This window comes from Phoxinus phoxinus (genome assembly GCF_949152265.1).
Source record: "Phoxinus phoxinus genome assembly, chromosome: 2".
Lineage (NCBI taxonomy): Eukaryota > Metazoa > Chordata > Actinopteri > Cypriniformes > Leuciscidae > Phoxinus > Phoxinus phoxinus.
In genome coordinates this window covers 25,187,220-25,214,269 of record NC_136877.1, presented here as the reverse complement: position 1 = coordinate 25,214,269, position 27,050 = coordinate 25,187,220, and the positions used below count along the sequence as shown (strand labels likewise).

The 27,050-nt window shown below is 39.1% G+C and overlaps 1 protein-coding gene across 1 annotated transcript; it reads right to left on the bottom strand.

Moving 5' to 3' along the window:
* Positions 1 to 95: 95 nt before the first annotated feature.
* On the bottom strand, positions 96 to 27,050 carry cmtm4 (CKLF-like MARVEL transmembrane domain containing 4). Its single transcript, XM_079597425.1, has 4 exons — positions 26,325 to 27,050; positions 18,191 to 18,367; positions 5,322 to 5,420; positions 96 to 2,219 (listed from the first exon to the last, which is right to left on the bottom strand). Exons 1-4 carry the CDS (start codon positions 26,505 to 26,507, stop codon positions 2,055 to 2,057), a joined length of 624 nt encoding a protein of 207 aa, XP_079453551.1. The 5' UTR covers positions 26,508 to 27,050; the 3' UTR covers positions 96 to 2,054.

Sequence of the window (27,050 nt, the reverse complement as noted above, 5' to 3'; positions counted from 1 at the left end):
AAAATTAGATTTTCACCACAGGGGGTCTTTAAATGCAGTGGATTCTATATAAATGCTGTGTACCGTAAGGCTTTTTTTCCATTTATAGATCAACAGTCCATCCAAATCCATTTATTTGATGAAAAGATTGCCATCACAAATATTTTAAAACAATTAGCATTTTGTAAGTCTATGCACAACTCTATAAATACAAAAATACAAATTTATAGCACTGTTACATGATTAAAACATTGCTTTCTTGAATACGGGAAATGTCAACAAGAAACAGTACAATCATTATCAAAATTTGAGTCCCTCAAAATGTCAACATAGTTCCTTTTGGAATACTTCAATGATTTATGAGTTGAAAATACAGTCCAAACCATATGGTCAAAATCAGGAGTTGTTTAGATGCTAAAATCTTCCAATAAGAAGTTTAGCATAGTCAAAGCACAGTGAAAGCTTTTACACATTATTAAAGCATATTAAGCACACAGACGGTATTGCTTTCAAAATAGGAAAAAATGTGACTTTAGCACTTTAATGCAGAGTGCCAGAGTCCATTAAGACGTAAATCATTCTTGTGATTGTCTTTCAACATTTTCAAGTCCACAGTGTTTTTCTATCTCTATAATGTGAGCCTACACCTCAAAATTACTTCATTTCAACATGATCTTATTCCAAAACATAAAAGTGACTTCACTGAAGAACTTAAGATAGTAAGACATAAGTATGACTATAATTGAATATTACGAACGATCATTTTTTAGGGGCAAAAAAATCATACAATTGCACTACACCTTAAAATCTGTTGTAAAACATACATTTCATTCCCCCCACAATGTCGTTTCATGACACTCTTTTAAAAAAGACCCATTAGAGGATCAATAAAGCACATTAGAAAAACAGATCTTCATACCAGGGATCAGTTCATCAAATTTCACATCCACTTAAGCTGTTATTCTGCTATGTTGTCATAACATTAGTGTCCAGGAGTTTGAGTGTTTTGAATAGTCAAGCCTCTACGATTAAGGCACACAGAAAAAAGATACACAGTTTAGCAAATGCATTCATATGTACTGCAGTGCACTTGTTCCTTCAAATACAGTCTGTTAGTGTCAGTCATAATAATTCATACAAACAGAAACCCTTCATGAATGTCATATTATACACACAGCTACATAATATATACACCTTCTTCAAAAACTAATTAAATCGATATATACAGATAACTGGACAGGGTTGAGTGCACAGTGGAGTACAGAAACAACCACAAAGAACAAAAACAATAGATTATGCACACAAGATTTAGTATCTAAAAATCGGAAGTATCTAAAAAGTTTCATTAAACTCACACTCCCCCTCACCCACACACACACAATTTGAAAGCTGTTGTTGTCGGTTTTAACGCAGGGTCACATTCACGAGGTGAAATACTACATTTGGTACAATGTAGCTACCAAAGCTGTGGTATTAAAAAAATATTTAACATTAAAATAAATACTGGTGCTCCTAACATCTAACCTCGTCTCTACAGAAAAACGGCCCAATCCAACTGCAGTTTTCTCAGAATAGCAGAGCGAAAAAAGCCATCTTTTTTTGTTCATAAACCTTCTCACAAATTCGCATTCCACTTCAGATCACTTAAATCAGTTGATCTTTGATAAGACACATTTTAGAAACCGTTGCGATCCTTTCATATTAGCCGACTGGGAATGGAGCTAAATAGAAGGGGCTTCAAGTGGTTTATTGCAGGCATTATTAAAACCGTTCAGGCTCTCTGCAGGGAGAAGTTTAGGAGCACGGTGAAGTGAGTTTCTGTCAATATTCATCCAGATCACGGTAAGGTAAAGCCCTTAATTAGTGGAAAGATTGAAGAATACAGTCAGATGACGACGGCCTGAGGCTTGATGGTAATGAAGATGCCAGAAGTTTGTTCCACTTCAGACTGTTCACACAACGTGTTTGTTTGTAAGCGCTCATCCTAACTGCCCGCCGTCACGAGGATACACAGAAGAACACACTGTGACAGGAATGCAGACGGGGCTTTGCTCGTCTCAGTCTCTATCTGTAGTTTACTGTAGTTCAGGCCGTGACTCCACCTCTCCCCGCGAGGCTGTGCGCGCACGGATGTACTCGCTGGTCTGCAGGGGTCCGTCTCGTGAGTCCCCGAGACGCCATCTCCGTACCGCCAGATACGTGTTCACGCCATATACTCCCATCACCAGAAACCCAAAAACCTGGAGGAAACACACACAAAAAACTGAAAGAGGGCTGGAGGTCGATGATTTCAGCTTTAAACTATGAGCTTTAAAGGGATAGTTCACCCAAAAATGAAAATTCCGTCACCCTTTACTGACCCTCATGTCGTTCCACGCTCTTAAGACTTTGAAAAGATCCAAAAACGGTTATAAAACGAAACCCATACTACATAGGGCACATCACATTTGGTAAACGGAAGTGTGCTTGATGCATGAGAACCAGTGATGTTTGTTCAAGCGTACGACATGCATGTGATGCACACACACTGTAAAAAAATGTTGCTGACACAAATTAAGTACAATCAAATTGGATGTGTGTCATTTCAACTTAAATTACATTAAACTGACTTAAAAAAAAATGTTGTATCTTGTATAACTTGTAAAAACAGTTCAAAATTGCTTAACTTATTTTGATGTTAAAGCAATGTAAAAATATATGTCGTCATTACCTATTGATCATATCATTCTTTACATTGCACGTGTTTACCACATGTGTTGTGTCCTATGTATGTGTGTCGATTGATGTTTAGATGTAAATGAAAGCCAACATTAAATCTGATCATTATATAAAGCAATTGTATCTCTTCTCAAGACTTGGATTAAACCCCTAGATTCACATTCACATTTTACGATGCCTTTATGACCACACTTATGTTTCATTAAAAACAACTTTATTTGTGTTTCAAAGATTAACCAAAGTCTTATAGATTTGGAACGACATGAGGGTGAGTAAATAATTACAGAATAGGCCTAAGCATTTTTGGAATGTCACAGTAGGCTAAATATAACATCAAGGCCCAATCCCAATTCTACCCCTTTCCCCTTCGTCTACCCCTAACCCTTCGCCTTCCCCTTCCCCTTGACCTTTGAAACAGAGTGGCAAGGCGTAGGGGTGAAAATATTCCCCTAAGAAATGGGACACCACTACTACACCGTTACACGTCATTATACGTCGTCGCCTACGTCACAGGAGATGCGCCGATGTTTATCACAAACTTCCAAGATGCACAGGACTTGTTTTCTGTGGTGTTGTATTAACACGTTGGAGGTACAGACCTATGTTTGTCCTATTTTGACCTATTTATTTATTTACTGTGTGAAACTGTGTGAAATACCACATTGTGTGGCGTTCATGTGCGTTCAGCTCATAAATACGATCTTTACGAGATGACTTGAACGTACTAATAGCTTGTGTGCTTTGTTCGGGGGAGAAGAGATTTTTTTACAAACGTTTCTTTGAAGGAACTGACCCTAAATATGAACACAAGATTGAATGGAACATAAAGCAAATCATTATTTGTCGTTAAAATACTTATTAAAGTCAACAATTCTTACATTTATGGTCTAATTTTTTGCTTGGGCAGCCATTTTGCGTCTGTAGCCGGTGTATGCAGTGACACTTCTCATACCCCTTCGTTTGAAGTGTGGTCCCGAAAAATCTTCGTTTGAAGGGCTATCTGGCCCTTCCCCCTAGCCCTTCCCCTCCAACCAAAAGAGAATCGAGACAGCCCTACCCCTCCACGTGCACGAGCAAAACAGAGGGGAAGGGGTAAGTGAAGGGGTAAGGGGTAGAATTGGGATTGGCCCCAAATCTATACTCTTCTACCATAATATGCTAAATTCTCTCTCGGCTGTGAGAGCCGAAGGAATTTGCCGTGCCCTGTGGTTCAGAAAAATCCCCGGGTGTTAAAGTGGTTTCCCACTGAGAACATCTGTATCATAAAACACTCAGCACAAATCCCCAGCCTTTGACTTCTGGGGTGTTGGTGGATATTGTGCTGAGCTCAGGTCATTCGTGAATTGTCTACAATCATAAAGGTCAGGATCTGAGTAAAAGAACCTGATCCTGTTACAATATTGGGAATCATCTACTTCTCCTCACTGAGCATCTACAACAAACCTCTTCACAGACACAAGAGGTCAGCAGCCTCGACCAAAACACACAAACTAAATTTAGTTAGTTTGTCAGCTTCAATTCTAAGATAATGTAATGTGCAAACCCTTTTTTAGCATTCTCTTTGGGAATTCAAAGAAATTCAAAATCGATTAAATTCTTATGGAAGTCTTTTTCTGCCTCAAAGTAAAAAAGAAAAGAAAAAGGTAACTGTGACTTTATATTTTTTCTTATTTTAAACTTTATCTCACAGTTATCTTGTTTTCTCTGACCTCAGGAAAAAGGCTTCCATACATTCTGTGGAATTGACACAGAGCTGAGAGTGCTTCACTTTTACTGACAGCTAAAAACAATAAAATTAGCTCAAATTGTCAAATATATATTTTATAAAATAGATAGTTCCAGTCCTTGATTCTGATTGGTTGAGCCGCAATCGAAGCCGCTGTAAATTACTCAACAAACATACACCTGTGACCGCATTACATTAGTATTACTGCGCAACTGCTGTTTGTGATTCTTTTGTTGCTGCATGTGTTGCTTTAGCAACCTCTTTGCAACTACATCCTTGGCGGAGGAATAAATGTATCAATAACGTTATATTTTTTGTTGCTGGTGTTTATTTTATGAATAAAATAAATACTAAAATGAATATTTTTATGGAGTAACCGTTTTATAAAACGCTCCGCGTCGTGCCTAACAACGCCCCTTAGCTGTTCTAAATCCACTGTAAAACACGGCTTCGCGGGGCTTATTGCTTTAATAAACAAAAGTGATGTGTCTTCTGTGAATCTAGTAACGGGTTAAAACTTGACAGTCTCAATTCTGAGATAGAAACAACATGTGAGAAGAACAAAACTGTGAGTGAAAAGAGAAGTGGGATGGAGAAACAGGAAAAGATGAAGCAGAGAGGTTTTCGGTGTTAAAAAATCAAAGAAGCAAAGCAAACTATGTGAATCACTCAGATGGATCATGGCTGACTATGACTTCTCAAAACTCCCCGCTGTCTGCCTGTCCAGGACTCTCTCAGGGAACGACTATGTGCTCCATTTCAGCCACATGAGGGCAGCAGAGCCCTGACAGATTAGGGCCCACTTAAAATACCTTAGAAATGACTAAACATTAGAATTCAACCACAACCACAGGGACAGGCTTCATGAAATAAAGAGCTGAGTAAGCTTGATAGGTACCACAGCTGCAATCTCTGCTCCAGATTGATGGTTGAGGGCTGCCAAAACCACTGAAGCCAGAAAGAAGAACAAGGTGCTGGAGGCAGTGTTGATAAGATCCTGCAAAAGAGAAAGAGAATGTGAATAAAAACGCAAGTTGTAACGGTCTTTTTCTTCCCTGTTGTGTCATAAATATATCCAAGTGAAACAGCTTCTCGAACAAGAAAAAAATTGTAGGGTGGGACTTGGTTGATTTTTGTCCATCAGGAATTGATTGGATCATCGTAGTTTGCTATTGCTGTGGTCTCATGTGAGTGTCAGGATTCAAATCAGTACATTAGATTGATTTCTAAAGAATCATTTGATATAGACTGAAAAAACAAACACATTCAAATGTGCACTTCTCATATTCAAAATAATCTCTGATCTGTTAGGACACAGGCCTGTATACACTGCAAAGTTTTAGGATGACAACCACATTTAAATGTGGGACTGGTGTCGAAATTGACAAATAATATAAACTTTAATTGCTGTGATCCAGTAGAAAAGAGACATCTCATACAAATAATAAATTATTTGTGTAAAGAAAAGGGAAACTATATGTATCTGTAGTGTGTATGTGGCCATGGATGTTAGTTCATGAAAAAAAAAAAAAAGAGGTCATATCAACATTTACACATTCACAAGTTTGGAGTTATATGGTACTCCAGAAAACTATTTTAATGACCAAAGAGTGAAAAGAGAAGAGCTGGCAGTGAGGTGTGGTCATGCTGACTGCAGTGATGCAGTTTGACAGGCAGGGGGAGCCAAAAGCACCAACTATTAAACGACTATTCAGATTTCATCAAAAAGATAATAATTTTGTCTTCCGAAGATGAACGAAAGTCTTACGGGTTTGGAAGGACATAAGGGCAAGCAATTAATAACATAATTTTCATTTTAGGGGTGAACTTACCATTTAGGGATATCATTCAGAAACCAGTTCAGGTCTATCAATAGTAACTGTTATTTTCATGATAACTAAAAAAAACATAACTCATAACCCCTGGTACTACCACATGCAAAGACTTGTGTAAATATAGCTGTGTGCAACCTATTTGCTATCTGCACAATTGTGTTAGATCACAAAAACACATGAGTACCTTTTATTTGGGCCATAAAGTCATTCATTTACAGTCATGCAGTTATGAAGTGACGGATGGGCATTGGTGGAGGTATGCGAGTCTCTTTCCAATGTTGTTTATTGCTATTACAGTTTTCCCTCAATTAATCCACCCACCACTTTGCAACGATAACGTCAATTTAGTTTTAATACTTTCACAAATTAGAGTCAAAGTTACCAGGAGAGAGTGAGAATGAGAGGAACGTTTCTGAGAAGAGGCCAAATCATACTCTATTGACTCTGCTGAGCGTTCAGAGTCTGGAATAGACGTGGGTTTTGGCTCTGTGGGGGGTGAAATGTAACAAGCCCTTCAAAGCACATCACAAACTGAACCTCACTGGCTGGCACCTCAAATTTCACATCCCAGGCCGATGCACCTCGAGCCTCGGTTGACATGTCTTCTCCAGTTGTACATGCAGTAAGACGCTTGTGGCCAGTGAATCTGCTGGATGAGGAAGGGGATGCACTATGTGATCACTGACTAGGGTTCAACCTCTCAATGTGAAAGAATGTTTTAACTGTGCTGCGTTCACTACATTTGTCTTATATTTGTTGATCTTGTGCATGTTTTTATTTCTTAGGAAAATTAAGGGTTGTCTGTGATGTATTGAACGCTGTTGTTGCGAATTAAACTTTTGCACTAAGATAAGCTAGAAATTGCAAAAATAATTCATAATTTTTGATGCATCATTAAGAATGAGTTGAAAATATAAATGTTTCATATAATATAAACTTTTTTTAATCATAAAACTTAGCATTTTGTTAAAAATTATTATATTAATATATTATAATTAATATACCATTGGTTATTTTTAACATCCCACTTTAGATTAGGTGTCTTTAACTACTAACATTATAAACTTTTTTAAATCATAAAACTTAGCATTTTGTTAAAAATTATTATATTAATATATTATAATTAATATACAATTGGTTATTTTTAACATCCCACTTTAGATTAGGTGTCTGTAACTACTAACATTTAAAATAATAATTTGATACAATGCACTTATTATGTACATACATATTTTTATATTGTACTTATACTTATTATAATTATCTGAATGTAATTACATCTGTCATTAATTTCTGTAATTACAGCTGTAATTACACTGAGCCTTCCCTTCCCTTTCAGCCCACCCTTAATACCACTAAACCTATCCTAACCTTACCCGTATCCCACCTCAATAGCAGCAAAAATGTTGTACAATACAACTTAAACACAATAAGTACATTGTACTTACATCAAAAATAACTACATGTTAGTTAAAGACACCTATTATAAAGTGTGACCATGTACGTATATTGATAGTAAATATATGAACTGATTTGACTGGGCTAGCAGGAAAAAAAAGTCAAGCCTTAAGCAATAAGGTAACATCCAGATTTCCCACACTGCAGAACATTAAAGTCTCCGTTTCTCTCTCTTTATCCTTAAAATCTGCATAAATACACACTTTGAGAGGAGCTGGGTGGTTTGTCTGTGTGCATTCAATAAGCACTCCAGCGTGACTTAGGCATGACCACCCATGTGACAAAATGCATGATGGGAGTCTCACATGATTCTCTCTCATCCACACACACTCAAGCGAAACCATGCCCGTCTCACACGCAATATAGCACACTAACATTCAATATGCCAAAACCAGGATACGGTCTCAATCGTTCAAACACATGCCAAGCCAGCCTTTGCCTTCACACATACTTCAACAGATGGATCAAATGCAAGCCAAACCAAACTCTGAAACACACATAATGTGAAAAACTGCTGAAGTGTTTTAAAATATTCTAAGTGTAAGAACACAAAGCATATGCCTGAGGTTAAACTAAAGTACTAAGTCCACATACAGCACAACAGCGTCATAAATATAATCATGAAGGTTTACATGTAATGTTTAAATGGACACTTCACCCACTTGCATTAAGCTTTGTATTGTTAGAAAACCAGTCATATATAATGGTCGTGGTTTTTTCCTTTATTTTTCCCTGAGATGGGAGAAATAAGGATTTAAGTGTTTCACTTCCTGCTTATAATGGAAAATTGTAAAAATTGTCATTTTTTCAGCAAGTCACATTTCATTGAATAGTGTATGAGACTACAAACACTAGCTCCTCATTATTCCAGGGGGTGGGACTAAACTTATAGAAACTAAAATAAATATCCGTCTTGTTTGGAAGCGATCAAGCTAAGCTAACAAGTGGTTATGGAGTCAGATGGGAATTTACGAGAATGGCTGAAGGAACTACACATGATATGGAAGAAGAGGATTTTGAAAGTTTGTTGCTCGTTTGTTTTGAAAGTTTGTAACAGATGTTCGTGGCAATCTGTACGAGCCGCAATATAGCGACGAGTAGTTGAGGCTGATGGAGGAACAGGAGGCGCCGGCGGACGAGAAGCGCGGACTGGCTCGAGCTGGGGCGGACTGGTGGTGCCTGTGCGCATACGGACACAGAGATAGAGTCCGTCTGCTGCAAATAATTTCAACGATGCCAATTTCTCCTGGACGAAATCTCTGAATCAGACGAGGACACGGACGTTTGTGTTGTGAACCATCATAGTTCCGCACCGCATATGTTCTGACTGAACATCATGGTACCATGCGATATTTCACCATTTCGAAAGAAATACAATCGAGGAGTAATTCACTAATGAGTTCGCAAACTAACTTTAATGTTTGTGTGAAATTAATTTCAAGCTCTGGTGGTTAGCTAGCTTTGTAGACGGAAGAGTGATTTCTCTGATAGACGGATACCTCATACGCGCCGTTCTGGATTAGTCGGAGTGGCTTGCGGAGCTTTGCAATGTGGTGCATTGTTGGATGAGTTGTTGTATTTCATACAAACGCGCCCTAAAGTTACTTTCTGTCTTTTCTCGGGCAAGAAGGCACCAAATTCGAAAATTATTTTACATTTCGACTACATATATGACCCACTTTCAATAAAGATTAATGTTCCCACGGGTGAAATGCTCCTTTAAAGGGGTAAAATGCCCTTTTCACAAGATTTATTGTAAAATAAATATATGATGTCCCCAGTCTGTGTGTGAAGTTTTAGCACAAAATACCCCACAGATATTTTTTATATAGCATGTTAAAGTTGTCACTTTTTAAGGGTTTGCAAAAACGCAACGTTTTGTGCCTGGCCCTTTAAATGCAAATGAGCTGCAGCAGAGGGCGGGGTTTCAAGAGCTTGTGTGTGTTAGCAACTGTGATTACCTCACGCAGACACTAAAATGACAGAAGCTGTTCTGCCTTTAGTGTTAAAACAGAGTCAGACAAAGATGGAGAGACTCAAGAAGAAGTGACAACACATATAATGCAACAGGACGTCTCTGAATGGTTAGTTGATGAATTTATGTTGCTGATGTGGAGTTAACTATCTTCAATTAGGATATTCTGTCATGATAATCTATAAATCGCTCGTATAGGAACTGTTGTGAGATGCACACAGAGTGACTTTCTATTGCATGTGAAAAGATGGATACTAAAGTTTGAGCTGACTCACAAATGTACTCTTGAACAACAACTTTTCCTCTTCTCAACATGGACTGCGTGTTCCCGGGGGCGGGGTTTATGTACATTTTAGGGTTGGTGATGTCACTAACCCAGGAGGAATGTCGTGTAGTCCATACCAGCCGTTTGTTGTAGTTATTTGCTTTAAAAGCATATACCGTATCTTCCTTTGCTTTGAACTTTGAGCATTGTAACTTTGCAGATGTTGTTTATGCTCAAACAGCAACATTTCACACTAACTAAAGTTAGAAAAGTGAAATCATACTCAACCACCAGTTAATTCAGGAAATATGAAATTGTACACAAACAAAAGCAGTCATAAGTGCCCTTGAAATGCACTCTCATGACTGTGTATGTGTGTGTACTGGCGGACTGCATGTAGAGAAGGCAAACTGGCCTCAGGAGGGGACTAAAACTGGGAAATGTAGTGTTCACACTGGGTTCACATCTCTAATGTATTTAACAGCCACTGCGGCCCTCCAAGTTGTCGACAAAGGAATTTTTCAGAAGAAATTAATACTTTTGAGCGAGGATGCATAGAATTTAAATTTACAGTAAATGCTTTTATCATGTAACAAAAGTTTTCCACAAAAATATTAAGCAGTACAAAGGTTTAAAAAATATTTCATGACAACATCAAATCAGCATATTAGATCGATTTCTGAAGGATAATGTGACACTGAAGACTGGAGTAATGATGCTGAAAATTCAGCTTTGCCATCACAGGGATGAATTATATTTGAATTAAAATATATTCAAATAGAATAAAGTCGTTTTAAATAGTAATAATATTTGACAATATTATCTTTTTTTATCAAATAAATACAGCCTCAGTGAGCATTTAAACTTGTTTTAAAAACATAACAAAATCTAACTGACCCCAAACTTTTAAAGAGTAGGTAGTGTACACTTGGGCAGCATCACCTTCAAAAAAGACTTCACATGGTCTATACCCATTAGAGTGTGTTAATTGTGGAGAGAGCATTCAGCAAGCTGTTGCCAAAAAAAGTTATTGATGCACAAGAGCCATACTCAGGCAGAAAATCAATGTAAAAACATGCATGCATATGTGTGTAAGAAACAGAGAATTAGGCGGGGTCTTAGCTGAGCTTCTGCGCCGTATACGGCCTGTGCCAAATATTCTCAGTGGTGCGTTAATACTGAGTTACACACTGCTTTAGGCAACAGAAGGCCCATAGATCTTGGAAATGTGAAGAAAAAAAAATCCATTCCAAGTTTGCAGGGCAATATAACCTGAATCCTAAAGTTTCAGTCATATCTCTTCATCTGCCTCGGTGGTGAGATTTAAGCTTTAAATGAAGCTGCTAAAAGCTTTTCCTGGACCTTCCTTTGGTGTGCTGGGCCTCTCTGGCCCTGTTTACACCTGGTAAGTTGGATACAGTTGGATACATTTGGATACATTTTAGTCAATCGGATCACAAGTGGATGACGCTAAAAACAGGTGTTAAATGGGGTCTAAAACATTTTGACCTTGTCCACTTTCAACCACTTCCAGGTGTAGTCGAAAACGCATATGTTCGAACAACCACAAAAGACCGCCTAATGCGTAAACATTATGGGAAGCGGGCAAGCCAGACGGGATTCAAACTTTGTTGGCTGGAGATCCAAGTTTGGTTTGAAAAAAAAAAATTACCAAGCACAATGTTCTCTCACCATTCCTGATTTCTAACACGCACGCAAAGAGTTCGGCGTGATCCGTTTTTCCGCCATTTTCGCCAAGATTATTTAGTTCATTAGATCAAAAGATCTGAAAAATCACATACATTTACCCGCCCATGGACCCTCCCCTCGAAGAAATCAGGACAGAAATGATTGAAAGTGGACAAAAGAGATTTAAATACCAGGTGTAAACGGGTATGTGTCTGCCTCGTCTACAGTACTTGTGATCCGATCGACGTCTGATGCTCTGTGAGTGGAAAGACAGCATGATGCTAAATTAACCATTGTCCTTGATCTGGATCCTTGATGCTCCTTATACAAGTAGTTTCCACCACTATAAAAGGCAGTAGAAAATCATCTTGGAAATCATCCTGATAATACAAGAATATGATACAAAATAAGAAAGAAAGAATATTACATCTACATCTGCTTCCGAAAGCCTGCACAGCTGCCCTATCAGACAATGGATTTGCAGGCAGAGTTTGCACCCAAAGGTACCTCTCAAAACTGATTTCGCAGAGACTTCCGAGACAGCATAATGGTTTAACAGAGCAACAAAATAGAGAGAGCTTTGGTGATAACTAAGCAAATATTTAATTACAACAAAACTAAAAAAAAGACATTGAAAGTGGAAAAAGATGGTCAAAAACATACATGTATACACAAGCTGACCAACCACAGCAACTTGCAGATGCCAGTTGTTGTTTTTTAGCCGCACTGTTACTGAATCTAATGCACCAGATAGTGTGATATCATAGGCAGTGAAGGATACATCAGTGCTGCCTTCTAAAATCTATCAGATGAATCCATCTCAGTAGACAGGATATGACACGATCATGCGATTATTTCGGACGTGCCATGTTGCCTCCCTGCCTCCCATATGCTGCCTGCGGAGGCATCCCTTTTCAGCTTTTCGAGTGCAGCCATACTTAGTTGAATAATAATTTATGATGATCTTAATGAGTCAGATTTCCAAATGACACATCTTTAATGCATCTTTACCCTCTCCCAATCGGCCTGTAGCTCATATTCAGTAATGACACATAATCATAGGTTTACTGCAATGTCACTCTCAAGTCTCAAAGAGGTCATTCCATTAAAGCACACAATGTAAAACCAATCATTATCCTGTCACCTCACAAAGTCAAATCTCTCCTCCTCTCCTGTTAAAATGCACCATCTATTTCTAGTTGTGTTCAGTGACTACTGGCTGTGCTTTTCTGTGTATAGTATGTATGTGTGCGGTTAGAGAAGGTTTGTGAATTGGTACAATTGTGCCAGCGTACCACCGCGAGCTGAATGCGCTCATTCTACTGACCTATCACTTTCAATAATGTCAGTCACCATGCCAGCCCCCTTTGAGGCTGGCACTGAATCACACCATCAAAGCACTCAGCGGGAGTAGGGGGTGCCGTACAATAGACGAACCGTCCCACACAACCGCCCCTCTGGAACCAACTGCCACAAGAAACTACCAGCTAGCTTTGTGTTTATGCTCCGATCTGCTGCCATCTAAACTAAATCGACGTTAGTCGACATGAACAGATTCAGCGCAAAAAGATTTTAAGACCTAAAACGTCCACCACAGTTCGGCTCTTTATAGGGGGAAGTTTAATTGCTGCTGGGTTTGGAAGGATTTTATCTCAAAATGAAAAAGAAAAAGAAAAACTCTTCTGAGACCACAATTATAGGACCAAAAAGTACCGTTTACTTTTAGCGCTGTGTTATGTGAAAGTTCCTGAAGCACAGCAGTGGTGAAGTTACGAAAGCCAGAGATACAAACATGAAGGAGGGCAGGAGAGCAAGGCTGTTGCTGAACAAACCCCTGTCCCAAGTGCATCCATTCCAGAACAAATGAGAGGCCTGGGCCCATGGGGTTTGCCTGGCCGGATCAAAACCTCCAAAGCCCAACCACAGCTGAAATGGTCATAAAGATCACAGTTCTTCCAATGAGCCATGGCAATACCAAGAAAACCCCAACTCAATGAGCAAGAGCGTACACACTCACATGGACATCTCGACTGGACATCTCCGAAACCCTGTTTAAAATCTCCCCCAAAACCAACACAATCCGACTCTCAACATTTCCTGATCTCATTCCATCTTTTACCCCCCACCATTTCCTCTCATTTCTCCACTGTAAATAAAACTAAAATAAGTGCCAAAACAAGCAACATGTCAAAGAATTGAGACAGAGAAAATCAAAATGTCCTAAATCAAAATGTAACCAAATGTTTTTACATGTATACTTGGTTAAATTAGGGCTCCACAATAAATGGTTAAACTGATAATCATGATTATTTTGCTCAAAAATTATAATTGCGATTATTAAAGATGATTGTTCTCAGTTGAGTAAACAGTTAAGAGAACATCAGCTCATATTCATGCTCACAACAGTTTATTTTACCTCAGCTAGTTTCCTGATTTATCATAATTATATACATTAACCCACTCCCTACATTATGAAAACTGGTAAAACCATGAGAAGCTTCTGACAAAAGCTAAAACAATTTCATTCATAGAAAAACGTTCACATATTTTGGAATTATTTAGAATTAATACTATTAAAACAACAAAAAAGACTTTGTATTGTAGAACAAAGTTTGTATTGTAGAACAAAGTTTGTGTAAATGCATCTATTCAGCAACCATAATCGCAAATCGCTATAAAAATATAGCCAAGATTCATGTTTAGCTTTATTACATTTCTTCATTTAAGCAGAATATCGCAATGGAGATCACTAAAATATCCATTTAAGAGGTTAAAGCTCTGATTGGGGGATTTAAACACAAGCATGAAAGCTTGTGGAGACATGTTACCAGTCCAAGATAAAAGAAATGTCAAATGAAAAAAGAAAAGTTAAGCCCCTTTCACACAGAGATTCCGGAAAATACACGGATAAAGTGACCCGGGATTTGACCCGGGTTCGTTTGAAAATGGTTCATTCACACCGCCAGGGATTTGCCGGAATCAGAGAGCGCGTTCACACACAACCCGGGTATGTCCCGGATAGACGCGTGACGTTATGATGTGACGTATAAGGTGGCGAACGAACGATCTCAGCTTCGGCGCGGATTGCAAGGAGCTCTCGGGTCTCTGCTTCAGTCCAGTTTGCAGACATCTTTTCGTTCTTTCTTGTATCGATGACGAACACAAACTTTCTTCTAACAGAGTAACAGAGTGGCACGATAACTACCACATTGCGAAGGCTCGTGCATCATCACTACGACACACCCCTTACGGCATTTGTCCTGGCTTTTGTTCACACAGCGCGCGTTCCGGGTCTGAACACGGCAATGTTACTAGGTCCCCAACCCGGCATCGATCCCGGCATTAAACCCGGGTCGTGTTTGCGTTCACACAGAAGGCGTTCCGGCAATTTGCCGGGTTCAAAGTGCTGTGTGAATGGGGCTTAAGATAAATAAACAGTGGGGCAATATCCAGTGTCAACATATATATCATTCACCATTAGGGATGGGAACCGAGAACCGGTTCTTCTTCAGAACCGGAGCCCAGTGAATCGATTCCTTGGAACCGTTAGCATGCCTGCTTAACGATTCCGCTTATCGGTTCCGCTCGTTCAAATGTGACACGACGTTACACATGTGCTGCGTTGTTTTGGTTCAGAATGTAGCAAACACTGAGAAAACATGGCAGAGGCAGAAGCGCTCTGACCGCGTCCTAACCATAGACATGTATAAAGGCTAGATGGCTCAAGGCGGAGTCAGCTGTGTCGTCACTTTGGCGGCCATCTTAGGTCAGGTGACTGCGCTGCTGCTCCCTGCTGCTGTGGACGGAAGGTGAGTGACAAATGCTCGTAACTTGCTGAATTCTTGACGGATTTACAAACGGTTTGGTTTATTACAAATCTTATTAACGTGGCTATGATTTGTGCTGATGCCGATGTTTAAATTGTAGCTTCACGTTTTGAGAAACGCTTAACATTGCAGCGTAGCTGTGTGTTTCATGGCATCCCTGACGTTTATGACACACCAAGCCGAAAATCGGTTGAAAATTGAGCAAAATATAGTTATTTCAGCACTACATGCACAATAGACTTTAATGTTATAACTGGACGAGCGGTCCTGTCCTAAGATGGCCGCCGTGTGACGTCGTCGGGTCCCATTGGCTCTCAGCGCCGGTAAGCCATCTAGCCTTTATACATGTCTATGGTCCTAACTACATGCGACGCGGCGGTGCGACACGTGATAAAAAGTATAATTTTCCATGCTAATCAAAGTTTAACCAGCCGCGAAACGCAACGATTCTATTTGAAACAGATCCTATTTTACTGCGACGTCGCGCTGGAACAACAATCTCAAAGTGTGGCAATGATAATATCAGGTACTATTTATGTGCTTTATTTAATGTTAAAAGAGTGTATAATGTGACTGAATATCATTTAGTGCTTTGTAGCTGTAAAAACAGCAATGGCTACATCAGATCTTGAAATGAAACAAATGGAAACAAAAAGGTTCAAAATGTGAAGAAAACCTGTGTATTATTTGACAAAGTTTGTTTTAGTAACTCAATAGCCTAATCCAAATGAGCACTGTTAATATTCCAAAAGGCACAAGCTCTTCCTGAACTGTTTTCAGTCTGTGTTTTTTTTTTTTTTATGGCACATTAATGGCAGTTTTATTTTTATTTTTTGTCCGGACCAATGAATGTGAAAATTATCAATTTGATCAGATATTAAAGCGAGTTAATACAAACAAATTTGTACTTAATTCCTCACCCCAATAAGAATCGATAAGAGAATCGATAAGGAATCGGATCGATAAGCAATATCGATAATGGAATCGGAATCGTTAAATTCTTATCATTTCCCATCCCTATTCACCATAGGCTATAAATTAATTTCTTTCTTCTGCTGTACACAAAGGAAGATATTTTAAAGAATGTCTGTAACCAAACAGTTAACTGGTCCCATTGACTTCCATATATTTTTTTTTTCCTACTATGGAAGTCAATGGGACCAGTTAACTGTTTGGTTATTGACTTTCTTCAAAATATCTTCCTTCGTGTTCAGCAGAAGAAAGAAATTCATACAGGTTTGAAACAACTTGAGGGTCAGTATATGGTGACAGAATTTTCATTTTAAAGTGAACTATCCCTTTAAGAGAAGCCAAATCGCTATGTTAAAAGCATAAATAATAACCGTTTGCAAACAAGGGTTCAACTTTCTCCATCTACTTTATGTCTAGGTGGGCAAATGAAATATTAAAGAAAACAGAAATTTGAAATTTGAACTTTCTTCTTGTCTGTGTGAGGTTAAGCACATATTCTTGCGTATACCATAATGCAATGAGATAGTTATGGTTGGATGCGAGTTGCTGTTACTTTTCTTGGTACATGCACAGCTCTGGAAATAAAACTCTACAGGCTTTTCCATCATAAGCTCTGTAATAGATCCACAGCACTGAGGTCCAATTATGCTGAGCTTTGTGTGTGAGTGTGTGTATAGGCAGGGGGACAAAGGGAACCATGCCTTATTAATCTTTCAGTGAATCAGTAAATTCATCTCCCAAGAGCAGCCATTCATGTTTGCTAGAAGCGGGTTTAATGAGAGCTGTGAGCACACAAGCTCCCATTCTGAGCAATACGAACCCCGTGTGTATGGCCTCCTCAGCAGCACTGGACACAAGAGAGCAGCTTTTTTCTAGTATGTCATGGCAACAGAAAACCTATTTAATTTATGCCACAAATAACTAATGCTTTCTCGTTATCTATTATCACATGCGCTTCTTAAAATATTATGCATTGCAGGGATGTCCAAACCTGCTCCTGGAGGGCCACTGTCCTGCAAACAAAGTGTAGCCACAACACATCTGCCTGGAAGTTTATAGTATGCCTAGTAAGGGTATGTTTTCACGACAACGATCTACAAAACAAACCCCCGGAAAAGTATTTCCTTTGCTTGTTTCACAAACAGACGACAACGTTGTCAAAACAATCCCTTTTCACAGGTATCCGTGAAAACGACTAAAAACACTGTGTTATGCATGGAAAACGTGCAAATCTTGCCACCATCAGGCCACCAAAACGCCATTGTCGTGTAAACAAAAGGCCAAACCGCATAAAAGTTTTCCGTTTTTAGTTGAAAACGGTGTTGTTTAAATGGCCCCTAAGACTTTGATTAGCTGGTTCAGGTGTGTATAATTGGGGTTGGAGTTAAACTGTGCAGGACAGTGGCCCTCCAGAAGCAGGATTGGACAACCCTCTATATTATGCCATTAAAAAAAGGGTTCAAGTAAAAATAGTTGCACTGTAAAAAAAAAATTTGTTTTGTTTTTATAGCAAATTCTCCACATCAGAAAATGACAGAAAGCATATAGCGACTTAAAATTATACAAAATAAAATAAAATAATACTAAGCTAGGCTATGCAAAAATCAGTTTTGGAACAAAATGAGGGTGAATAAATTACAGAATTTTAATTTTTGGGACGAACTATCCCTTTCAAAGTCTAATGTTGTGAAGGATTTTGAAGTTTTGTGTGGAAATGAAATCATTGAGGTAATAAGAACGACATACTGTTAGACTCCAGTTGAGATGCGGCACTTTGGTGTGCAGGTTCAGGCTGAAGATGAGGAGCAAGACGCCTGTGACAACGAAGGCACTGCAGCTGACAAACTCAAAGAGGTAGACGCCGGCACAAGGCGAGCACATCATTACGGTCTCAATAAAGATGAAAGAGATGAGAGCCAGGACCTGCAACGGAGAGGAGAAAACCGATTATTTTAAAACAACACAACAAGCATTTGTCCCAGCAGTAAACAACTCGCTTCATTTTATCGAGCAGAAAATCAAAGCCAGCATCTGATGTTGACATAGACGATACAACTATACAGATTTATCTCTGATTTAAGACCACAATATAATACAATGTAGTCCTTTGTGAAGAGCAGTGAAGAACCACAAGAAAGTATTTTTCTCAAAAGGCTTTTTCAAGGAATAAATGACTCATCTACATTCAGCGCTTACTTTGTAATGCGTTTTCCACATGGTCATAACAGGGCCTTGCAGAGTGTGTTGAACCCTACTGAAGTCGCAGAGGGTTCACCAATGTTTTCCTGCCGCATTTGTCAGTAGACCACAGCACGGGAAGAATTCTGAGGTTAAAATGCTATTTAGGTGTTATGCAGCCTTGACTCTCCAGCATTAAACCTCAGACAGATTACAGGTTGGCGCGCTCCAACAGGGGAGACAGAACCACTGCCACAAAACATTCCAACATCCAGACGGGAGCCATTTCCAGCTGGCCTGGACCGGACGTTGTCATACGGCAGAAGATGCACACATCTATGGAAGTACAATGTGGAAACCTCCCTATGAAATGAATGATTTCTGTGATGAATAAAGAACTGGATGTAGGCTTGCTAATGGAACGACAGTGAAAGTCAGCCAACACATTTAGCCTCTCTTGATGCTGAGAAATAAAAGCAAAACAATCCACTGGACCATGGCACTGTATCCAATTGGATCCAAATGGAATGAACTTGATGGCTGGGTCTGCTATTCAACAGTTTAAATGCATTAAAGGCACACTATGCAAGATTTTATTTTGTACCTTAATATAACAGCTTCGAAGTCATTTCGATGGTAAACGAACTCGTAGTAGGGCGAATAATCCCGATATTCATTGCTGGCAAAACCAGCAAATCTCACAAGAATCACGACTTGCTTCATGGCACGACGACGTCACATACATCAACAACATATTGAAGCAGTCTCTATTGAAGACATTAGCATGCATTTCAGACGTGAATCATGGCAGAGTCGACGAAGAAAACGAAGAAAGCGCGGTTGGAAGAGTCAAGGAAAAGAGACGGTGAGTGGTATTTACGACAGTAACGTTAACTACAAGTACTCCACAGCGACTCTAGGGGTCGCTGTTTGACAAAAACGGAAACTGCATAGTATGGCTTTAAGGCCAATTCACACCGCACAGACAAACACGTTTGTTGGGTTTTGTCGGATCAGTGTGTTACCCCCGTTGCCATTGATCGGGGTTTGTTTTCACCGGACTGAACATGTTCAATCAGTGTTTGTTAGTGTCTGTTGTTGGGGCAGTGTGAACATGACAGTTATTGTTCATTCAATTCCAAATCCAACTGCCAACTTTTTTGTTGGTGTTCGTCTGTGCGGTGTGAATTGGCCTTTAGATGACCAAAGTCTGAACTCTTTGAAAAACTGCAAAGGGCCGAGGGCCCCATTTGAGTGGGACCAAAAAGTTTTTTATTTGTGGACTAAAATATTGATGGTCATGTACTCTCAATCAACTTGTCAATCAATAAAGAAAATAAGACTCAACAAAATTCAGTATTCTTTCTCTAAAGCTCATGCTGTGCATTTGAAATGCAAATCGAGTCAAGCATCAGCCAGCATGACTGCAAATACAGTATGAGACCTGAACAGAGCAGTCACCTGATCTACAATGCAAAAAGAGTTTCCTCTTTTCTTTACACAAACACCCAAAATAAAACATTTTCTTATAGCTTTAACATTTGCTTAAATAATTATATAAATACTGTATATATAATTTAAAATAAAATATGATGTGTTAATGTGATTGCTATGAATTGTTTTATTTTAACTTCTGAGTCAAAAAGGAGCTTTGTGAAGGCATAATAACCCTGAATCAAATTTCGATTTGCATTCTCTTTCTAGTTCTCTTCCCCTTCCAGTTGGTTGGTTTATTCTGACTGAAACGTTTATTCAAAGCAACCAACATTAAAACTCAAGGTGGGGTTAGGTGCCTTGTTAAAGGGGTCATGACATGGTTTTTTTTATTTTATTATTATGTTCCCTTAGGTGCAATTATAGTATTACTATAGTTTTTTTTACAAAAAACTTTTAAAATGTAGTGATTTATGACCTTTTCCCACCCTGTTTCTCATCCTCTGAGTCAAACAGTCTGTTTTGGGGGTGTTTCCCCTTTAAGAGTTCAGTGTTAACGCCCACTGTTATGATTGGCTAACGTCAGTGCCTATGCATCAATTATTAACGCCCCCAGCCAGAACGTTTGCGGATTCGGCGTAACTGTTTAGTAGCGGGTGATGCATGCGAAGCGATGGCTCTTGCAATGATAAAACCTTATTATGTTTGAGCCGGAATCAGAGGAAAATGAACCATCACCACAACAACGAAGACTGGATCAGCCCGTGTCCACATGGAAAGTGAAACTATTTTGAATTAATAAAAAAAAATTAACCCGAGACACTTGAAAACGGATTATTGTTGCATAATTATCCTATAGCTTCATTTGCTAACAGTTTATATTATTTAACTAATTCCAATGAAATGATAGGGTGTACCACGGACAAAAATGCATGCACAGACAGGCCATCTTTGAAGATGCAGCATTGATAAAGGCAACATTTTTAATTTTCTATCACATGTAGGCCTACTAGAAAGGCGACATATTTTCAAGATTCTCTTATACAAATGTGTTTATATTAGCCATGGTAAAAAGTAAGTTTGCGTCGTCGTTGTAGAGCCCAGAATAGTCGTCACGGACTTATCTTTGAGCAACAGTTTTCTGGCAAAGCCAAGCATCATATTGGGATTTTTTCCTCAAAACAGTCATCCTTCAAATGTATAGAACACTGCCGTGACTGGGACGTCCGCAAAAAATAAAGTGCATCCATTTTTCCCTGACGACTGGATCTTTCAGCGTATTTAAAAGGTAGTTTAAAGTTTTAAATACATTACTTACAGTTTGCGTCGTCGTTGTTGAGCCCAGAATAGACGGCACGGACTTATCTTTGAGCAACAGTTTTCTGGCAAAGCTCAAAACAGTCATTCTTAAAATGTATAGAACAAACGCTTAAACTAACACTGCCGTGACTGAGACGTCCGCAAAAAATAAAGTGCATCCATTTTTCCCTGACGACTGGATCTTTCGCAGCGTATTCAAAGATGTTGTTTGTCCACAGCCAGGAACAGCACATCTGCGGCGTCGTAATCTCCCTGTACACAGAGCAGACCCACTCGCTGTCCGTCGACTGAACACTTGTGAGGCGCGCGGCGCGCGGGCGCGACAACGATACGAAGTGAGCGTAGTTGCCTTGCGCTTAAAGCGTAGCTGTCTTGCGCTGGAGGCGGTCATATGCAAACGCTGGTACGTCACTTCGTACCGTGACGTCACTTCTTACCATGGATCCAGAACGAGCTGTATTTAGAGCTTGATTAAATAAATGATTCGTTTATAATGGGGAGGACGTCTTAAGCTATGAAACTTGCAGGACGTTTTAATGGTACAAAGACCTCTTATATACCAAAAGATCAAGGCAAATTTGGTTTCTCATGTCATGACCCCTTTAAAGGCACAGTTTACCTAAAAATAAAAATGCTGTCATCATTTGCACACCCTTATGTCATTCTAAACCTTTATAACGTACTTTCTTTTGTGCAACCCAATTTGAATCAAGTCAATAACCAACAAATGTTTAATATCTTCTCTTATATAGAGTCATTTTTGGGTAAACTATAACTTTAAGACCCCCCTGTTGGTAACACATCTAATTTGCTACATCAGCCACAAGCTGTAGATTTCTTCTAAAAATGATATGCTACTGACCACTTCCCCTACTTACACAAACCCTTCTTCATCTCATCCGGCCTTTTTGCACTGATCACATTAGGGAAGTGTGTACCAAAGATAAAGACTGCTCATATCATCGTTCCTGTCACAGTGCCAGCAGAACCAGCATCACACACACCATCAAAAAGACAGGCTAAAGATGTGTATTTGGAGATGAGGTCATTGATCTTGATAAACGCAGCACAGACCGTGTCCCACAAGGCAGCAGGTGTCAGGCGCACAGAAAGTAATGTTTATATGTCACTCCCCACCCTCCTCCTTATGCTGTCTTTCAGAGCCTCCCTACTTTAGGCAATCAGCAAGTTCCTTGTAGCAATGACCACATGGAGTCAAATCCCCAGTTTGTACACGCGCCATCTGTTGTGCCCAGAAAATGAATGGTGGGAGGGTTGGTCTGACAGCTTGCATTGTGTTCCAAGAGCTCCTCCTTAAACGGAAATGAGCCTTCCAGCTCCCACCCAACAGTATTTTCCTCGCCTAAAGGGAATTGCTCCTTGCACAAAATTTAAACCACTATTCCAAAGCTTCTTAACCTTGGAGATGTTCGCAGAAAAGCAAACTCTCTACATCACGTAAGTTCCACAAGAGCGAGTGGAGAAGTACACAGGCACAAAGCATCTGGTGAGTCCATCAACTCCCTGTACATTACAGAGAGCTTTTTGATAAGAAACAGTAAAATGTAAATATAATGAAAGAGCTCTCTGTAATGTATAGAGTATCCTCTGTATTCTTTAAGGTAAAATTACACATTTATGATGCTACTTGACAGCTCCAAAAACATCTATAATTGTACACACGTCAGGATGACACAAGGTGAAAATACCTGCAGGGCCAGTTGCATTTAAATTAAACATAGCCATTATGTTAAGACAGTGTCTAAAGATTTAGTATGACCCACTAGCAGTTCAACAAGGGGCATTCAGTCTTACTTTCTGGTACTTACTGGTATCAAATTAGACCAATCTACGTTTTTATGAAAAAAAAAGTTTAAAAAATTGATGTCTAACTTGTAAGACTAGTCTTGGCGGTTTATACATGTGTTGTGGCTTCATTCTCAGAACTCGCACAGACAGTGGAAAGGTCAATAGTTTTGCCCTTCAGGGCTGAAACTACAGTCTGGAAGCCATATAAAAACAAAAGGTTGGAGAGTATTTCTACCAAAGGACATTTAAAAGAGTTTAATTTAGGGATGACTGTTAGCAACTGACTAATTGATAAGTGAGGTCAACTAGTCTACCTAGATTTTTTCTTATATACTAACATTCAAAAGTTTAGGGCCAATATAAAAAATAATAATAATATTAACAAATTAAATACTTTTATTAAGCGTGTGACAGTAAAGAAATGTACGTTTCTTTTTATAGCAACAATTATAACGATTTCTATTTCAGATAAATGCTTTTCTTTCAATTCATAAAAGAATCCTGAACAAAAAAGTATCCAAGTTTCCGCAAAAATATTAAGCAGCACAATTCTTTTTAACATTGATAATAATAATGTTTCTTGAGCAGCATATCAGCACATTAGACTGATTTCTGAAGGATGTGACACTGAAGACTGGAGTAATGATGCTTTGCATCACAGGAATAAGTCATTTAAAATATATTCAAATAGAAAACAGTCATTTTAAACTGCAATAATAATGTTTTACTATATTGATCAAATAAATGCAGCCTTGGTAAGCATTAGAGGCTTTCAAAAACCTTAAATTAAAAAACCTCACTGACCAAGAGTATGCTTATTTTATTGTAGAGTTATTTACCGGTACTTTATATTAAAATTGTATTTTTTTAGCAGCAGTGCTTTAATTAGTATGCTTTTACTTAGACAGCTTGCACCCCATACAATCTTTTCTGTCTAGATTTGCAAAAACACGTTATGTAAACCCCTAAAAAACGCCCACTAAGGATTATATTTTTTAAGCCCAACAGATTATATTTGAATGCATAAGTCCAATGATTATTTTTGTTCTTCTGTGAATGGAATGGGTGATTCACTGATATTAGCCAAGAAAACCACATCTGCAGATGGACAAAACCTTTCACAAAGATTAAACAGTCAAAAAGTCTCCTCCTTATCCTTATCCCACGGGGGCCTTAGGTAAATCATTGGCCACTGCATGGAGAAACAGCCATGGTTGAATATTCTTGGCAAGCCAGCAGCAGGAAACATGCAGCCATGTGAAAAACCCTGTGCTACAGCTCAATCTGCTCCTTTTAACCCCAAAACAATTCCGAACAACCCTAATAGCAATCAGATTGTTAGCAGGACAGAATGAGGACATATTCAAGGCCCTGAGGAGTCGCCGCACACAAAAACATAATAATGTGACAAAAGCAAGAACACAATAAAACTAAAGTCTAAAGCAGAGCTCGATACAGTCTCTCTCAAATGCAATGGGTAATACATTAAATCTCTGTTTTGAGGAATGATTGATCACATATTCAAACAAGTCTGAGATATTATGTTCGCGTCTCAAAACAACCCAAGGGATATCACTGGAATGTTAAGATTTAAAAGTTATATGGGAACTTTCTGAATCATATCCTGTTTAGATTTTAGTTCAGTCTTTTATTTTAATTCATTCCCTCTCACTAAGCTGCATTAATGTACGAAACGTCCCATATCATATTGTCTACCTGAGCAAAGAAACAGCTCATGAACGAGAAGTTTGACCTTCACTGAGCATTACAAAACAAACAAACTACTAGAGACTTGTTCTTCAACTTTTACTTCCATCCCTATACTATTTGGTCGATATTTTTGCTTATCTCTGATTGGATGCAGTCTTTCTCATAAGAGTCAAAACAGGTTGAAGAAGCTGTTTTTAAGTCAGCAATAACCAGAGCTTTATATACAACCCGTGCCTGTCTGTAATTTGAACTCCACAGGCAAATTAAGCTTCTGGGTTCACATAAAACAGCATAGATAGAAAGCGACTCATTGTGTTTATGAAGATAAAAGTTTTGCATGTAGGCCTACTCCACATGCCCACTATGTCAGCTAGTACATGTGCTTCCTTATCACTTAATCCGATTACAATCTGTCAGTGGAGTCATTTGAGGCGCACATAAAAGCAGAAAACTTGATTCATTAAGCAATCTTCAGGCAGACAGTACTGTCTTCTGTACTTGGCACACAGGTCGTTTCCTTTGGCAGAATACACAAGCCCTTGTTTTACCTAATGACTTCCTTAGTTCCTTAGTTTCACTCTGTTTTCCCACATGCATGCAGTTTCTTAACTGTGCATCACCATGAGGGCCTGATCTGAGATGCTTTGCTTTTGCTGAGCCAGCAGAACAACAGAGAGTCATTTCTCTCTCTCTCTCTCTCCTTACGCTTACCACTCCTTTTTCGACATCTGGCAGAGGTTCACAGGCAGTAAGCTCTTATGCGAATTTCTGTTTTGTCTGACCACGATGACTCCATAGATTTTGGGGTGTTTTGCCAATCCAGTGGACCTAAAGTGCAATCTGAAAGTTAATTAATTCAGACTCCAGGCATCATTCCCCTCTGTCAGCGATGCATTCCAGAGATTTTGATGCCTGCCGGCATGTATCCAACAGGAAATATTTTAACCTTAAATCCCCAAAAAGAGGAAATCTGCCCTCCTCACACTAATCCAATATAAGAAGAATGTTATCAGGAGTAACTGAAATATGTGGAGAGAAGAAAAAGGATTATATATACATATATATATATATATATATATATGTCTCCCCAGCATCATTGAGCTACATGAGAAGAATGTGATCAGAGAAGAAATATTAAATCAAATGTGGGGGGGGGGGGGGGGGGGGGATATGCTATCTGAAAGAAAGAAAGAAAGAAATTAAAAAAAGAAAGAAAGAAAGAAAGAAAGAAAGAAAGAAAGAAAGAAAGAAAGAAAGAAAGAAAGAAAGAAAAATAAACGATGGCTCTGTTGATGAAATCATATTGCTCACGGGAAGTCACAACTGACTGACTTCTGCAATACACCTTGCTGAAGTTCAGTAATGCAAAACTTTCTAGGCTCATAAGTTTTTCATGGAAAGGAGAAACCCTGTGACTACTCAAACTTACCACTTCGATAACTTTTAAAATACCGAAATGTGATTTGAGATAGTCCAGGTCACACCTGATGGCCCTGAACACGTTTCTGGAGTGCACGGGCTCGGTGGTCGGCTGATACGGACTATTGGCTCCTGAAATCATCGAGGTGTTGGAGGCCTCGCCATCAAAGCCCTCTGCCTCGTTATTCCTCATGCTGAACTCTTTTATCTCCACGTCCCGCCCAGATACAAGAGCAGATTTGGGTCTGAAACAGTGTTCCGCTGGTCCTCTGAAAACTGCCTGGCAGAAAACAATGTCTCAACAAAGAACAACCCTCGTTACAAAACGGTCACCGTAAACTCCAGCCGTTTGTATGACCTAGATCCAGAGCCCAGACACTACATCCACCTCTCCGCAATTTCCAATCCCATTCCTCCCTTTGTGCTGTGCTCGGATCCTGCAATAAATAGAGCTGAACGAGCTCGAATGATCACGACTGTTCTCATGGCAGTGTCCATATTTCACAGTTCTGGATGCAGAATGTAATGTTGCTGCGAGTCTCCGCCCCCAAACTACAATCCTGCTGGGAAAGACGCTTTCAAGTGAAGTCTTTACGGCTGATGTCAGAGAAACAAAAGCTCAAAACAGTCGTACTCATAACGTCAAGCTTTGAGTTATTGTTTGCTCTTATGCAGGCGAAGATCGCAATGTGAGATTCATCAAATGCGAGACGACACAGCAGATGAATGTGTCACT

What these genes read in the sequence shown, in the direction of transcription:
- cmtm4 (XM_079597425.1), bottom strand. Translation starts at nt 26,507, where the DNA reads ATGAGGAATAACGAGGCAGAGGGCTTTGATGGCGAGGCCTCCAACACC. An exon ending in ATCTCAACTGGAGTCTAACA is followed by an intron (nt 5,421 to 18,190) that starts GTATGTCGTTCT and finishes TCTCTTTTGCAG; the next exon opens with GATCTTATCAACACTGCCTC. An exon ending in GAGCAGAGATTGCAGCTGTG is followed by an intron (nt 2,220 to 5,321) that starts GTACCTATCAAG and finishes TGTTTCCTCCAG; the next exon opens with GTTTTTGGGTTTCTGGTGAT.